Source organism: Bos grunniens, chromosome 1 (genome assembly GCF_055505025.1).
Source record: "Bos grunniens cultivar Pamir isolate PY7600 chromosome 1, Bosgru_T2T1.0, whole genome shotgun sequence".
Taxonomy (NCBI): domain Eukaryota; kingdom Metazoa; phylum Chordata; class Mammalia; order Artiodactyla; family Bovidae; genus Bos; species Bos grunniens.
In genome coordinates this window covers 49,915,959-49,933,499 of record NC_141165.1, presented here as the reverse complement: position 1 = coordinate 49,933,499, position 17,541 = coordinate 49,915,959, and the positions used below count along the sequence as shown (strand labels likewise).

The window sequence follows — 17,541 nt, the reverse complement described above, 5'->3', positions numbered from 1 at the left end:
GAGAAAAGAAACACTTTCACTTAACCTGAACGTTAATTAGCAAGTAAGGTGTTAACCAAGAAGAGCGAATGAGCAGGGAGCCAACTGCAGAAGAAAGGCCGTCTGGCCACTGGAGGTGGGGTGAGAAAATGCAGAGAGGGATGGAAAGCCAACCCTCCAGCAGTTATGTGTCAGCGATAGAGACGGGACTGGGGTCAGGGGCCATCATGTCTCTTCATGTCCTGTCCTGACCCCACATCTTACAGGACTCAGGCTTCCAGCTTCTTCAGCAAAAGCAGAGGAAAGCAGCTCCGAGGGTGGGAGAGTGTGGACGGCCCTCTCTGGGTTTTCTTCTCCCAGTTTCGGGCAGACCTTTTGTCTGCTCTCTTTTCTAAGGCTCGTTAGTTCTGGACCCTCCATCTGTATGTGTTCACATGAGAGCTGGTGGGCATCCAACTCCACAGAGTCTTCTCACTACTTAAGAGGCTAGGGGTAGACTAGCACTCACCAGCTTTTCTCTGGTGAAGTGCCAGCCTCTGGAGCCTAGCCTGATTCTTCAGGGAGCCATAAATACCTGCATTCCTCAGACAGCTGCTGGTTCTAATTCCACATCAGTATCTAGTCCCTTCACTAATGACCACTTACATGTAATTACATTTGGAATTATAGGGTCTTAATGTTAAAAAATGCATTTTCACCAGAAATATTTTCTGCATGAATTGAAGACCAGAATGAGACCTCTTCTGATACTGCAATAATGATGGAATAAGACAGTCATCTCTCCTAAGTGCCAAATGTGGTACACTTTCATCTTAATTAAAGCCAAATGATTTCTAAGTCATCTACATCCTCAAATACAAAGTTACCACTTTTGAGCATCTACTATGTTGTAGGCACTTAATAAATATTATCTCTAATTCTCAGATACACATAAAACAAGTATGATGAACTCCACTTTACATATAAGAAAATCAAGGTTCACAGATTAAATTATACAAGGTCACAAAGCTGGCATTTTATTATAAGAGAGTGTGGTGCCAGGCACTTTAACAAGGCTAGAATAAATTCACGAATGGAAGAATAAAAGAGAAGATGAAAAAATAAAAGCAAAACAAAAAACAAAAAACCGGAAACAACTTCAATGTCTAACGATAAGAGATATAAGTATATTATGGTGAAATACATGATTGGCCATTCTATGGCTGGTAAAAACAGTTATGAAATGGGCAAATGATCTTGATGTATTGTTAAGTCAAAAAGAAAAACCAAACTCTAAAACAATAGGTATAGTATGATTCCAACTCTGTAAACAAAAATGTGGAGATACATGAACAGAAAAAGTGGCAGGAAATACACCTAGATATTTTTTGACGGAAGAAATTCAGCTGACTTTTAACTTCTCTCTTTTGAGTGCCTCTAAATTGCCAACATCCGCTGTATCATGGAAAAAGTAAGAGAGTTCCAGAAAAATATCTATTTCTGCTTTATTGACTATGCCAAAGCCTTTGACTGTGTGGATGACAATAAACTGTGGAAAATTCTGAAAGAGATGGGAATACCAGACCACCTGACCTGCCTCTTGAGAAACTTGTATGCAGGTTAGGAAGCAACAGTTAGAACCGGACCTGGAACAACAGACTGGTTCCAAATAGGAAAAGGTGTACGTCAAGCCTGTATATTGTCACCCTGCTTATTTACATCATGCAGAGTACATCATGAAAAATGCTGGGCTGGAGGAAGCACAAGCTGGAATCAAGATTTCCAGGAGAAATATCAATAATCTCAGATATGCAGATGATACCACCTTTATGGCAGAAAGCGAAGAAGAACTAAAGAGCCTCTTGATAGAGTGGAAAAGTTGACTTAAAGCTCAACATTCAGAAAACTAAGATCATGGCATCCGGTCCCATAACTTCTTGGCAAACAGATGGGGAAACAGTGGAAACAGTGGCTGACTTTATTTTTTGGGGGCTTCAACATCACTGCAGATGGTGATTGCAGCCATGAAATTAAAAGACGCTTACTCCTTGGAAGGAAAGTTACAACCAACCTAGATAGCATATTAAAAAGCAGAGACATTACTTTGCCAACAAAGGTCTGTCTGGTCAAGGCTATGGTTTTTGCAGTAGTCATGTATGGATGTGAAAGTTGGACTATAAAGAAAGCTGAGTGCAGAAGAATTGATGCTTTTGAACTGTGGTATTGGAGAAGACTCTTGAGAATCCCTTGGACGGCAAAGAGATCCAACTGTCCATCCTAAAGGAGATCAGTCCTGGGTGTTTATTGGTAGGACTGATGTTGAAGCTGAAACTCCAATACTTTGGCCACCTGATGTGAAGAGCTGACTCATTTGAAAAGACCCTGATGCTGGGAAAGATTGAGGGCAGGAGGAGAAAGGGACGACAGAGGATGAGACGGTTGGCTGGCATCACTGACTTGATGGACATGGGTTTGTGGACTCTGGGAGTTGGTGATGGACAGGGAGGCCTGGCATGCTGTCGTTCATGGGGACGCAAAGAATCAGACATGACTGAGCGACTGAACTGAACTGAAGTTGCTATGTGTGGGCATTTAGCAGGAATTAAAAAAGGAAAAGGAGAGAAAATGGGCGAGTTGATTAGCACTTGTTTGTTGGAGAAAGGTGAGTAGGATTAAATATTTGACAGCTGGAAGAGGACCACTGTGTGTGTGACTCAGATGGTATCTATGCAGAGACCATGACTCATGCATGAGTCAGGCTGGCTTTTGTTTCTGGCAGGGAGCTGGGGTGGGGGCGCTGGAAGATCCTCTTTGAGGGCAGTGAGAAACATATTTTCTTGCAAATGGACATTTCCGTGGATGGACTCTTTGATTCAACTGTTGTCATCCCTCCCCAGCCTAGGCTTAACCTCCTTCTCCTTTTTGTATCTGCACAGATAACAGCCTCTTAAAGCAATGGATATACATTTCACCGTTTGTATTTTTTTCTTTTTTTTTTTGAACTTTGCCTTAAAAAAATTTTTTTTTTGGCTCTGCCACACAGCATGTGGGATCTTAGTTCGCTGACCAGGGATCAAACCCACATCTCCTGAAGTGGAATATCCCCTGGAGTTGAAGCATGAAGTCTTAACCACAGGACTGCCAGGGAAGTCCCTCACTGTATTTTTAAAGCCAGCCTGCTTATTGATTCTGCTCAGCCCAGGTGGAGTTTAAACTTGTATCTGCCTGACCCGCTGATGATTTTCAGCTGCTAGAGCTGAAGTTCAGCTCATACCCCTTCCAGACCTGTGATAAGGCCTGTGCTGCTGCTGCAGTTTAGTTGCTTAATCACGTCCAACAATCTGCAACCCCATGGACTGTAGCCCCAAAGGCTCCTCTGTCCATGAGTCATCCCAGGCAAGAATACTGCAGTGGGTTAGCCATTTCTTCTCCAGGGGATATTCCCGACCCAGGGATTGAACCCTCATCTCCTGCTTGGCAGGTGAATTCTTTACCATTGAGCCACCTGGGAAGCCCTAAGGTCTGTGAGGTTAGGTTAAAGATAGGGCAGTTGAAGACTCAGTGCTTGTGGATGTTTTTGACTGGTATCATTGGATGTGGTGCAGATTTTAACTACAAATTCTTTTACTCTCTTGAACACTGAATTACTGCTTTCACCACTTTTTATGTTTGTGTTTTAAAAAACATTGGGGTTACCATTTAGGCTTGGTCCGATAGTAAGCTTTATCTCAGAGACTTTCTGTTTCATGATTTAATATGTGGTCATCTGATTCCATGGGGTCGTGAAGACATGACTGGGCAACTTCACTTTCACTTTTCACTTTCATGCATTGGAGAAAGAAATGGCAACCCACTCCAGTGTTCTTGCCTGGAGAATCCCAGAGATGGCGGAGCCTGGTGGGCTGCCATCTATGGGGTTGCACAGAGTCAGATACGATGGAAGCGACTTAGTAGCAGCAGCAGCAGCAGCAGCAGCATCTGATTCCATTCAGTCATTAGGAGAATGCAGTAGATTTACTGAATTGTGCTAATTCTGTGACACATGGTTATTCATCTTTGGCCATCTTTTAAAGTCCAGATATGTCTCACGATCTCAGTCACCCACATAGCTGGCAGCATAACTGTTCTACTGAGCAGTAGCCCCATCAGCCAACAAACCATATGAGGACCGATGAGAAGGAGGTAGGCTCTGGAAGTTGGCTATCCATGCCTTCTGATGGAAACATGCAGAATGGGGGTGTGGCTTGGAAGGTGATATGCAGCACCTCCTGATGGCACAAGGGGTGACACTGTGGGGAAAGATGGACAACTCCAAGGGAAACTGGTTAAAGGAGAATTGAATTGTGAATGTGAAAAGGGTGTAGGACTACTTTAACCGATTTCCCTTTTTCTTATTTTTTTGTATGCACAAAAGACACATACAACAAAAATGTATATCCAAATAAACCCAAAAGAGCTTTTCAATAAAACAAAAATTCTGGAATTCCCTGAAAATCCAGTGGTCAGGGTTCTGAGCTTCCACTGCAAGGGACACAAGTTTGATCCTTGGAAACTAAGATTCCACATGTACATGGCACAGCTCCCCCGCTGCCCTGATTAACAAAAAAAATAAAATTCTATGTGTTAAGGTGGCATGTGTCACCATTTAATTGACAGTGATTTTCTGAAATATCTTGCATGGGTTTTTAATGCATGTGATAATCTGATTGAGCTATGGTTTTTCCAGTAGTCCAGGATATGAGAGTTGGATCATAAAGAAGGCTGAGTGCTGAAGAACTGATGATTTCGAACTGTGGTGCTACAGAAGACTCTTGAGAGTCCCTTGGACAGCAGAGAGATCAAACCAGGCAATCCTAAAGGAAATCAACCCCAAATATTCACTGGGAGGACTGTTGCTGAAGCTGAAGCTCCAATATCTTGGCTACCTGATGTGAAGAGCCGACTCCCTGGAAAAGACTGATGCTGGGAAAGACTGAAGGCAAAAGGAGAAGGGGGCAGCAGAGGATGAAATGGTTGGATGGCATCGCCGACTCAATGGACATGAATCTGAGCAAACTCCAGGAGATAGTGAAAGACAGAGGAGCCTGGCTCTCTATAGACCAAGAGGTCGCAAAGGGTCAGACATGACTTAGCAACTGAATAACAACAACAACAATCTGAATGAGAATGATCTGAGGGGCACAAAAAATTTGATAACAAAATCAAACAAAAGGATTGTGTTAAACCTCCAGATGACAGAGCTCACTTGCAGTCAGTGAGGCTTTTTTCTCGTAGCAGCGAGTGCTTACGTAAAGTCTCAAAGAATCCGGTCCTCATATAAGCTGTGTGTGTCCAGGCACACGGGAGGGACCACTGTCTGTAGGGAGTGCAAACGGCAATAATAAAGTCATGATAACTTGTCAAAGATGATGCGCCAATGAAAAATCATTTCTACAAGTTCTTTTAATTAAACATTTGGCTGTCCACTGGAACCATTTTTAAATATAAAATGCCAGCCCTGTGGCCTTTTTCTCCCCATCTCCCACCCTTCTGCAGTAGCTCTGACAATTGAATTCTCACTGGTGATAATAATAAAATTCATAAGACAGAGTACAGCTAGTTATGCCTCTAGCAAGATGTCAAATTTCACTTGCACAAAATTAATTGCACCTAATTAAACTGGGGTCATTGGCATTACCGTAAAGTGAGGCTATTTATTAGACAAAGAAAATTTCACAAATATCAATTTGCTGTCCTTTCAGGTTTGTAAAAGAGAAGAATTGCTTACATAATTAAATTTGTTTTGCCATTTTAATAGTATTAGTCCTTAAAAGATCCTCTTCAAAATTTCCTTTACTTTTAAAATTGTGTAATATTTTAGAATACTGGAGGTAATTCTTGGAGGAGGGCATAAAAAATAGTAAGAGTTTTCTGCAGAGTACCTGATGACATTTCAAATAGTATATTACAAAAAAGAATTTGTAAACTATCATTTGCAATGGCATGTACCTTGGAATTACTCATATGAAGGATATTCTATGCAAATTAATAGTGCGCTTGTGTGAGATTAATATGAAGTTTAAAAGATATGTCACACGTTTTAAATAGGTTGCTGGAGTATGTACCTATTACTTATGGAAAGCAAATTTCACTGCATTAAAACAGGACAACCTCTTCTCACCCACACTGGGTATATATGACCACTGTGCTTATTTCTAGGAATTTATGCAAACATTATTACTGTCAGAGACCAAAGGATGATTTACTTTACTGGCAAAATGATGCTGCTTTGACCTGTGATTCCATGGCATATTATACATTCAGATTCTCAATTCCTCACATTCAAAGCTCCTATGAATCCAGTTTCTTTAAAGGTGCTCTGCCGCTGCTGCTGCTAAGTCACTTCAGTCATGTCTGACTCTGTGCGACCCTATAGACGGAAGCCCACCAGGCTCCCCCGTCCCTGGGATTCTCCAGGCAAGAACACTGGAGTGGGTTGCCATTTCCTTCTCCAATGCATGGAAGTGAAAAAGTGAAAGTGAAGTCACTCAGTCGTGTCCAACCCTCAGAGACCCCATGGACTGCAGCCTTCCAGGCTCCTCCGTCCATGGGATTTTCCAGGCAAGAGTACTGGAGTGGGCTGCCATTGCCTTCTCTGAAAGGTGCTCTAGGTCACTGTTATCTGTCCTACTAATACAACTCTCTGGGCTATATAGTGCCTCCCTACTCCCCCTCCCCTCCACCCAGCCCAAACACAAAAGGAGGCGGTGGGTTAATTTTATTGGTCTTGTCTCAGTCATTCACCAATAAACCTGTAAGAACAAGAAAGAAATGCATTTTGATTTGGGGATGTTGGAATGGCTGAGACAAGCAAACAGTAATCATTATTCAAACCAGCATCTAAAAAACTCTCTGGGGAACTTCAGTTTTTCATAATCTTCACGCTGCATGGAGAGAGGGGTATATAACCTTTTCTAGGTTACAACATCCCATTGCATATTTTATGAAATAGACTGCATTAAATTGCATTTATATTTATATGCATGTAAATAAAATCTGGGCTTCCCTGTTGGCTCAGTGGTAAAGAATCCACCTGCCAATACAGGAGCCTTGGGTTGGATCCCCACAGATTGGGAAGATCCCCTGGAGAAGGAAATGGCAATCCACTCTAATATTTTTGCCTGAGAAATTCCATGGACAGAGGAGTCTGGTGGACTATAGCCCATGAGCTGGAGATGGCTTAACTACTAAACAACAACAAATAAAATCTAGGGTAAGGGAAGAAGAAGAGTGGGGGTCAGGTTTATTTTGTGTTTACTCTGAGAAAAGGAGAATGGAAAAGGCAGAAATAGCTTTCTCTAAAATGTCCAAACAGGTTGTCCTGTTTGAAAGATGAAAGATTTCCTAGATGTCTATTACTAATGACCACTTTGTCTTGTATTTTCATAGCAGCCAAGCCAGTTTCCATTCCTTTGCTATTAATAACATTAAGCTATGTAAACTAAGAATCCAAAATATAATGCTGATTCAAAATTAATTCGGTCAATGAGAAAAATTTTATAGCAAAGTATTATACTAGTCATAAGAGAAAATGAATATTTTTTGAGAACATGAGTAATTTCTTAGAAAGCTTATTTCAAAAATAGGTAATTCATTTTCCTCATTTCCTTTTAAGCTTTTAGCTGAAGCATTTTTAAATAGAAAAAAACGACAAAGGTCATACGATCTCCATTTGAAAAGGCTGATTATGTGTGGATTAGCAAATTTGGAAGAAAAATATGGCACTTCCTGTACTTGCCACATTTCAGTATAAGTCAAATTTAATTACTTGAGTTATGAAGCAATATCAAAAATTCTTTTGCTGCAGTATTCGGCATGAAATGTCTTTATGGGATTATAGTAAGTCTAGCTTACATTTAATAACTTGTCATTCTTTTAAAAAGTGCTTTAGGAGATAGCACCAATTAGAAAAATTCAGTGGGGCTGAAACCCAAAGGCCAACTGAGAAGAACTTACATTTGCAGTAGCAGCTTAATAAGCATGTCTTCCCAAGGGACCTTCATGCCACTTCACAATTTCTCACATAACGCGTATGAAGTTAATTTTTACAGGTAATCACACACCCTTTAAAATGCATAATTAGAACTCTATTATTTTGCCAAAGGATCCTACTTAACCAGGTAAGCCCTGCCTTAAAAGAAAGCTTAGCACTTCCAAACCTGTTGCTTGGTCAATTAGTTTTAAGTCCTCAGTCTCATTTAAAATTGAGTACTGAGCTCCTTAAAGTAGTAAATTCATCTAATATTTACCTGGTTTTGATTATTTAACTACTTCAGCACGTGTGCTTAGGCGCATTTTGGAGTGCCACATCGAGACCTCAGAGTTCTAACATCCCTTAAGTACTTCTGTAAGGAAGAGGTAAGGTATTTCCAGCTTAATGAAGAACTTCAGGCACTGTAATACATTAGAACATTAATTCTAATAGGGATGAAGAATATGGGTTACACAATTGCAACTGAACATCTCCTCAGGCTTTTCTCCTACATTATTACTGAACAAAGGGAATGGCAGTCAGTCTTTGCAGACTTAAAATTTACAGGGATAAAGTGATATTTCTTAGAAACATTAAGTATCATTATTAACCATCATCCAAAAAGTCATCATGTTCTCGGAGAGGATGATCTCATCCGAGGATGAAAACATCTGAAAGAACAGGATATAAATAATCTTCCTTATGGCGAGTCAACAAGGGTAGCTTGTTCTGAGCTCCTGTGAAGTACATATGTGTTTAGAGAGCTGTGTCTCCAAAGGGCGTGGATGACTCACTGATTCTCAAATGATGCTCTGCTATAATAGTGTCAGGTGGGCTCTGAGGGTTTACAGGGGAGGGGTGGTGAGGGGCAGTGAGGGTGGAATGGAGGGGCACTAAACGGAAGTGGTGGGGGAGGCATATTCTGGGCAGGGTTCTCCCAACCCCTCTCCTTCAGTCCTCCTGAACCAGAGGTCAGCTTTGTTTTACATACATGGTTTAGGCACATGATTTTATCTGCAAAGATATTTCTTCTATTAAAAATAATGAAAACCTTTTGGGACTTCCCTGGCAGTCCTGTAGGTTAAGACTTCGCCTTCCAATGGGTCAGGGGGCAAGTTAGATTCCTGGTCAGGGAGATCCCACACGCCTCATGGCCAAAAAACCAAAACACAAAACAGAAACGATATTGTAACAAATTAAATAAAACCTTTAAAAATGGTCCAGATTAAAAAAAATATCTTCAAAAAATAATGAAAATCTTTATGAGACATCCAGTTACAAATGGCATATGGAACACAGGTATTTATTTACTCTCGCTTCTGAAATCCTACTAAAATAATATGAAAGGAAGGAAGAAGGTATAAACCTACAGGGACGAAGAAAATGGAAAAGGAGACAATGGCACACGAGAGAGTTAGGAAAAAAACAAAACACAGATGGATGAGCGGCATCTGACTTTATTTCAATTTGCTAGATGCCTGCAGGGGAGGCTGGTGGAAGAAGCACGTGCATTTTCACTGCAGGATCCTGGAAATGCTCAGGTACATCTGAAGCTGGGAGAGTGGGGTAGACTGTACGTGGAGGAAGATTGATTAAGCAATTGAAAGAAAAATCTAGACCTTCTAACTTGCCCTGTCTACCTATGGTCTGGCAGAATGAGAAAGCGTACTACCTAGAGAGGCTGAATGAGAGGAGTTCCAGGCTGGGGCTCCCTCAGGCACAGCTGAGGTGGCAATGAAAGGCCTTATTGAAATCATGGGAATTAAGTACATGATGAATCGTCAACCATTAGCCTGCTCGAGTCTTACACTAGCAGCCAGGCTTAAAATTCCTCAGGACAAAGTTGGAGAGGTTGTCTCTGGGTAACTTACAGTCCAAGAGAAAAGAGATTTAGATACTTTAAATTGGATTCATCCTAACAAAATAGTTATGTTTTCACCTGACCATTCTAAACTGAAGTTTGTGCGTGCGTGCTAGGTCACTTCAGTTGTGTCCATCTCTTTGCGACCCTGTGGACTGTAGCCCGCCAGGCTCCTATGGGATTCTCCAGGGTGAGAACACTGGTGTGGGTTGCCATTTACTTCTCCAGGGGATCTTCCTGACTCAGGGATGGAACCGGTGTCTCTTTCATCTCCTGCACTGGCAGGCAGGTTCTTTACCACTAGCGCCACCTGGGAAGCCCAAGGTGAAGTTCATCATTCATTAACTGAGTAACTATTCAGTGACTGACTATTAGACGCTATCTAATAGTTATGACGGTGAACAAAACAAAGATCTGCTCTCTTGAGGTGAATATTTTAGTACTAGAGAAAGACAAAGAACAAGTTAAAAGTATATTTAATACAATGTCAGGTAACGATAAGGGTCCCAAAGAAAAACGAATCAGGGTAAGAGGCTGGGTGTTGACTTTTCAACTGGGTGATCAAGGCATGTCTCTCTGAGGAATCAGTATATGGCTAACAGGCCCTAACCAGAGGGTAGTGTTAGGACTTGGAGCTAACAGTTCTTACAGTTTTATACCTAATTATTAACAGAAATGAAAACAAACAAACAAAAAATAAACTCAGAAGGCCTACAGAAATCAGAAGAAAACATTTTGAACAATTTAACTAAAATTAATACCTTTAGTGAAATGAGAAAGTATGATGTGAAAAAATTTGAAAACATAAACAAAATGGATAACTTCTTAAAAAATACAACTTACCAGAACTGACTTAAGAAATAAAAAGTAGGTACAATCTTAAAATCACTTAAAAAACGGAAGCAGTTAAATCAAACATACAAAGTAGGCACCAGGCCCAGAGGGTTATACAGGTGAGAAACAGCTCATTCCAATATTATGTACAATGAAAACAGAATAAAGAATCCAACAGAAATTTGAATAAGGTCCAAATAGATATACCACATAAAGGGAAACAAAGAGAGTTAATAAGCACAATGAAATACCATTTAATACATATGCAGTTAAAAAATATAAAAGAAATTGGCAATATTGAGTGTTAGAAAGGCTATGGATCTATAAGAGCTTTGAGCTATTGCTGGTAGGAGTGTAACTTGTGCAATTGTTTTGGAGAACAGTTTTGGCATTATTTTCTAAGTAGGAACATTCATGTATTTTCCTAGGAATTCCACTCCTAGGAATGCACCAAGAGAAACTTGCACACGGACAGCAGAAGACATGTACAAGGATGTTTAGAAGCAGCACTATTTACAAGAGCAAAACCTTTGGAACAACCTTTGAAACAAGCCAATGCCTTTCATCAGAAGAGTGGCTCTATGAATTGGGATACATTCACACAGTGGAATGTAATAGAGAACTCCAACTATGGACTGGCAAAGGGAAAAATGGGGCAATTAAAATTTCAGAATAAACAATAAAATTTCTCAAGTAATCATAGCTTACTACATGGTTCAAGGTGAATAATATATGATCTTAATAATGTAAAATCAAACAATTATTTTACCCCAAATTCTGAAATAATTACACGGGGAGGATGGGGGGATATATAGATATGTCTGTGGAAGGGCTGTAACAGAGAGTTAAACCCACGCTTTCTGTTATTTGGTGGTCAAAAGATGGTTTAAAAGAAAAGCTAAGAAGATCAGCATTTTATTCAAAGACATAAACACCAGCAGCAATAGCTAAGGAGTTAAACACTATTATTTCTGGAGAGTGAGATAGGATAGAGAGGGATAGGACCAAGGACTGTTACTTTTGTGTTGTTATTATACACTCTGTAGTTAATTCTACTTTACTTTTAAAGCCATGTAACACACACACACACACACACACACACACACACACACACATACTTTGATTCTGAAACCCAGACTTCCCATTTGGACCAGATGGATATGACATGGCCAAGCAAAGAGATGGGATTTCTAAAAGAAAAGTTTTTGGGGCTTTGGGGAGAGAGTAGTAACAGAGATCTAGAAGACTATCTATGGGTCTACTCTCCTCATTTTACACAATTGAGGAAACTGAGGTATGGTAAAACTAAGTACATTGTTCAAGTCTCAGACTTAAGCTGACTAGGATGAACCCTCAGGTGTCCAGGTTCCTAGGCCAGAGTCCTCCTGCCACTTCCCACTGGGAGGAGAAAGAGGTGCTTCAACAGCAAAGGCAAAGGCTTCCAGCTCTGAAATGACATATGAAGAGATGGAGGGAATCCTCTGAGCCTGTGCTGGCCCCACGCCCACCGAGGAGGACATGCCTGAACACTTCGTGGCCAGGTCTCAGCTCCTGACTCCAGGCTCTAACCCACTGGCAGTAACTCCTTATATGCACATATGTGTGCTTTCTGATTTGTGCTGATTTAGGTAAATCTGTAAGGATCAGACAGAAGTATGAGGCTTACTGAAAGCCAGATAAAATAGATACCAAAGTGTCTAATACTGGACCTCATACGAAGCAAAGAGTGGAAACCAGTTCACTGGTTGAACAAATGCATGAATGCTATTATTTGTCTCCCATACTTGGTTTATCATGGTAAGTATATCTAGTATTTATACAGGCGATATTTGCTCTTAAGAGAGTCCAAAGGAAGAGACAGATATTTTGACAAGAAACAGATATCTGAAGAGGGATCAAGAGAATGCTGATGCATCTTCAGTTACTACCATCTTTCAAAAACAGTGTTCTACGCGCTTTCACCACTTGGAATACCTGTACTCGTAACAGTTAATTTTGCAAACTGTCTATACCCCCTCAAACAAAGTGTGACCTATGGACTGGCAGAGGAACATCAGCTGGGAGCTTGTAAGAAATACAGAATCTTAAGCAACCCCCAGACCTACTGAATCAGAATCAGCATTTTAACAAAATCCCCAAGTGACACAACTTGCACATTAAAGTTTGAGAAGCTCTGGTCTACAGTCCTATTTTCTAGGTAGAATTATAATTTTAACATATTTTCATTGGAATTAGAAGCTATGCAAATAATCAATGATACCCTGAAATCAAGATTAAAAAAAAAAGACAGGTTAAGCTTGCAGTAAATATTCAATGATCAAAGTGGGAATTGTATTTCTCAGTTACCAGTATTCATTGTTATCAAATGTATCAGAGGGGTGAGTCTGGATGTTTTGGGATTGCTTAATGGCAAATCTGGTGGTCTGCCACAATGTTCCAAATATCGGTTGGCTTGCTTAAGAGTGTAGCTTTATTTCCCCATCACAAAGTGAAATCAGTATTGTGTCTAAAAATGAAATATAGAAATCTGACCCCAATGGCTGGGCAAATGGGCCCCAAATCCCCAAAACTAAAACCCAAAAGACCAACCTAACAAACAGGTGGGGAGGGATCTGTCTAGCACACAAATAAAGGTGGTAGTATTATGGGGGAAAAATACTCAAGGATTTAAAGGATATCTCATTAAACATACAGTCAGATGACAAAATCCATTAGGTATATATGAAAAAAATCAACTCAAAACAACACTCACCGGGAGGAAAGGCTTGGCTTCCCACTTTTGCTACAGCTGGTATAAATTCCTGGGCCATCATCAAAGAAGCTTCCCAGTGCCAACTTCTGTCGGATAGATTCCCTCTCATTTTTCTGTGCCTAAAATTTCAGGAAAATAAAACATGCCGATAAGCAGGCAGATATATCACAACCAGAGGCAATCTAACTTCTAGGTCTCTTAGAACTGTAATATTAGACAAAAATAAAATAAAACAGGCCACAGCACAAGAGCATTTGAATTAATAAGAGCTGAAATGCAACCCATCATTCCTGACTCCAAGTCTGTGAGTTAATTTCAGTTCTTCAGAGCCCATTATGATCACTAGTCTAGGAAATCACCCTCATGGTACTAAATGGTTGTCATCAGGATGGAACTACAGCTGACTCTTGAACAACATGGGTTTGAAAGAAGACTTTTTTCAATAGTAAATACTATAGTACATCCATGACTGGTTGAATCTGTGAACCACACACAGGCATGGCTGACTTTAAGTTACAGGCAGATTCTCTACTGTACTGAGGGTCGACACCCCTAACCCCGTGTTAAAGAGTCACCTGTAGATTATTTGGTGCTTTCATCTTTCTTCTTACCTGCTAGATATGACAAGAGTAAAAGAGTAAAGGCATGGAGGACAAGCACTTTGTCCTAAATCAAATCGCTTTTATCTTAAATGAGGGCTCATGTCTTTTGCCTTCTTTACATGGTCCCTTTCAGTCCACTTTCTCTTTGGCAAGAACATCAATTCATTCAACTGACAGGCACCAAGCCTCTATGAGAGGCAGAAGCCATACTGTGACGCTGGAAGCAGGGCTCAGGATGGATAGACAGAGCCTCTGCCCCCGCCCAGCTTACAGTCTTGATGGGGACATTTGTTTTTGTTCAATATCCTGATCTCACCAGGTTTAGAATGTGAGCAATCCTAACACAGTGCTTGGAATAGCTGGAGGATTCTCATTGGACCCATCTGTTTCATATTTTGAAGGGAAGTCAGGTCCATGTGCATAGGAACAGAATTTGGTAAACTACACTACTGGGATAATTTGGATATGTTTACAACACTTGGCTTCCCATAAAAGTCCCATAAAAACTCACCATGCTGAACTTCTAAACCCTTTAAACAACAGGAGAGGAGATTAGACATGATTTCCTTAGTTAAAAATAAACCCACAAAAAACAAATATAATGAGTTGGATATTCTGGGGTGAGAATGAGACTTAGGTTTTCTGTTTTTGTGGGGTGAGGGGTCTGTGAGAAGCACCATTTTAAGTTTTGAGCAGGGAGCTGAAGACGATGCTGACCAAATTATATTACACAACACAGCTCAGGTGATGGGGTGTGGTCACAGAATACCCCATCACCCTGATTCTCCCAGGAGGTGGTTCTGGAGCCACATTTGCTGCCTCCAGTACCCACAAGTTACAGCGGAAGCTCTGATCCACCATCTGAGCATCACTGTCACAGTAATGAAATGTACAACCTACCGTAAGGACAGGCTGAAAAAGGGCTTCATTTCATTCCCAAGTGAAGGGCAATGTACTATAGGCTAAGGAGGCTGTCTAACATGGTAGTTACTAGTCACATGTAGCTATTTACATTCAAATTTAAAATTAATTCAAATAAAAAATTCAGTTTCTCCAGTCTTACTACTACATTTCAAGAGCTCCAGAGCCACAGGTGGCTCTAGCAGATACCATATTGGAAGCTCAGAATAAAATATCCGACAGCGCAGCCCCGCTAAGACAGCGTTAGCTTCAACAGTCTGCACCAGGATTTCCTGCAGAGACTTAAAAATGCACATTCCCATCGCTTCTGAGCCGTCTGGCTAAGATCAAGTGTAAAATACACACTCCTAGTCTCTAGCACCGGATATTTAGTTTCAATAGGCTTTCCTTCCAGTTCAAGGAAAGCTCTTTATTTTCCTTTTTTCTAACATTTAAAAATTCTTGGACACTATAACCATTCTTTCAACTTTCATATTTAGCAATTATATTTAAATCTATCCATCTACTCAGGTATCTTCCTATTTTGTCACGTATCCATGGAACTGTGTCATACTAGCAGCTATAGAGTGTGTGTGTGTGTGTGTGTTACACAGCCACAAGGTAAAAGACTGCTTCTGTACAGTTACAGATGTGATGCTGATCTCATTTGATTACTGGGCTAGCATAGCACTGAGCCCTGAGAAGGTAACCACAAGGTTGTAAAGGGAAGTAAAGAATGCTCTTAATTTCACTAACCACTTGCAACTGTATTTTTGGAAACCTTAGTTAAAGCAACCCACCCTTCCAAATATGCAGGGCTGGTACTTACTGGTGATGGTCCTGCCAAAATAGAACCACACTTGACATCTTTACTTAAAACAAATTCATTTCAAAATCCCAAAATCTGCTCCGCAGATTTAACATAGTCAGAGAACTTATTTCTGAATCCATGTAACAGACAAGAAAGATTATTACTCAATGTCCTCTACAGTCAGAAAACTGTTGAGTGGAATGAAATATCCAAATATAAAATCAGTAGATCATAACATGAGTGTTAATGACCAATATTGTCCAACATTATCCTGGGGTCTGGAAGAGGTTTTCTTTAAAAAAAACACCTATCCCGGGTGTAAAGGTGTTAACATACCCTTAATTCCATGTCTGTCCTGATTTACTTGGTATGTTAAAGCGATAGATAGCAGCTGAGAAGTCACTTCAGTTGTGTTCAACTCTGAGCGACCCCATAGACAGCAGCCCATCAGGCTCCCCCATTCCTGGGATTCTTTAGGCAAGAACACAGGAGTGGGTTGCCATTTCCTTCTCCAATGCATGAAAGTGAAAAGTGAAAGTGAAGTCGCTCAGTCATGTCCGACTGTTAGCAGCCCCATGGACTGCAGCCTACCAGGCTCCTCCACCCGCGGGATTTTCCAGGCAAGAGTACTGGAGTGGGCTGCCATTGCCTTCTCCTGATAGATAGTAGAGAAGGTCTTAAAAATATTCTTATTCATGTTAATTACAATTTTAATACCAGAATACTTAATAACAGTTTAAAGAGGTCTGTTTTATGAATGGATAAAGAACTTGTGGTACATTTATACAAAGAAATATTACTCAGCCACAAAAAGGAACAAATTTGAGTCAGTTGCAGTGAGGTGGATGAACCCAGAACCTCTTATACGGAGTGAAGTAAGTCAGAAAAACAAGTGTTGTATATTAATGCATATATATGGAATCTAGATAAATGTTACTGATAAACTTAGTAGAGAACACACTTGTGGACACAGTAGGGGAAGATGAGGGTGGGATGAATTGAGGAAGTAGCATTGATATATATATATATATATGTATGTATGTATACACACACACACATATATACGATCATGTGTAAAGTAGTGGAAAGTTGCTAAATAACACAGGGAGCCCAGGCAGGCACTCTGTGATAACCTAGATGGGTGGCATGGGGGAGGGGAGGGAGGTTCAGGAGGGAAGGGATATATATATATATATATATATATATATACTGGAGGCTATATATATATATAGACTGATTACATTGTTGTTGGAGAAGGCAATGGCAACCCACTCCAGTACTCTTGCCTGGAAAATCCCATGGACGGAGGAGCCTGGAAGGCGGCAGTCCACGGGGTCGCTGAGGACACAACTGAGCGACGTGACTTTCACTTTTCACTTTCATGCGTTGGAAAGGAAATGGCAACCCACTCCAGTGTTCTTGCCTGGAGAATCCCAGGGACAGCGGAGCCTGGTGCGCTGCCGTCTATGGGGTCACATAGAGTCAGACACGACTGAAGCGACTTAGCAGCAGCAGCATGTTGTTGTAGGGCAGAAACCAACACAAAATGTAAAGCAACTTTTCACCAATTACAAAAACAAATAAAATTTAAGAACATAAAGAGGACTATTTTGTAATACACAAATGTCCCCCCCTTATCCTCTTCTCTCTCTGGATCAAGAAAAGTACAGGGGCTTCCCTGGTGGCTCAGTGGCAAAGAATTCACCTGCCAACGAAGGACACAGGTTTGATCTCCGATCTAGGAAGACCCCACATGCCACAGGGCAACTAAGCCCAACAACATGACGACTGAGCCTGTGCCCTAGAGCTCTG

At 40.8% G+C, this 17,541-nt stretch overlaps 1 protein-coding gene and 1 long non-coding RNA gene across 8 annotated transcripts in view; one reads left to right on the top strand and one right to left on the bottom strand.

The window, feature by feature from the left end:
* Positions 1–17,541, bottom strand: part of SCHIP1 (schwannomin interacting protein 1) — a 179,388-nt gene that overhangs the window by 20,513 nt on the left and 141,334 nt on the right. For 6 of the 7 annotated variants that reach the window (XM_086392224.1, XM_086392201.1, XM_086392214.1 and 3 more), the window contains one exon: positions 13,417–13,535. In XM_086392224.1, the coding sequence (XP_086248350.1) occupies positions 13,417–13,535 (119 nt within the window). Of the gene's footprint in view, positions 1–13,412; positions 13,536–17,541 lie in introns of all 7 variants that reach the window. The other variant, XM_086392249.1, reaches the window with a different exon arrangement.
* Positions 9,442–11,366, top strand: LOC147379419 (uncharacterized). The gene is made up of 2 exons (XR_015160951.1): positions 9,442–9,510; positions 11,093–11,366. It is a non-coding gene; the product is annotated as an uncharacterized LOC147379419 (long non-coding RNA).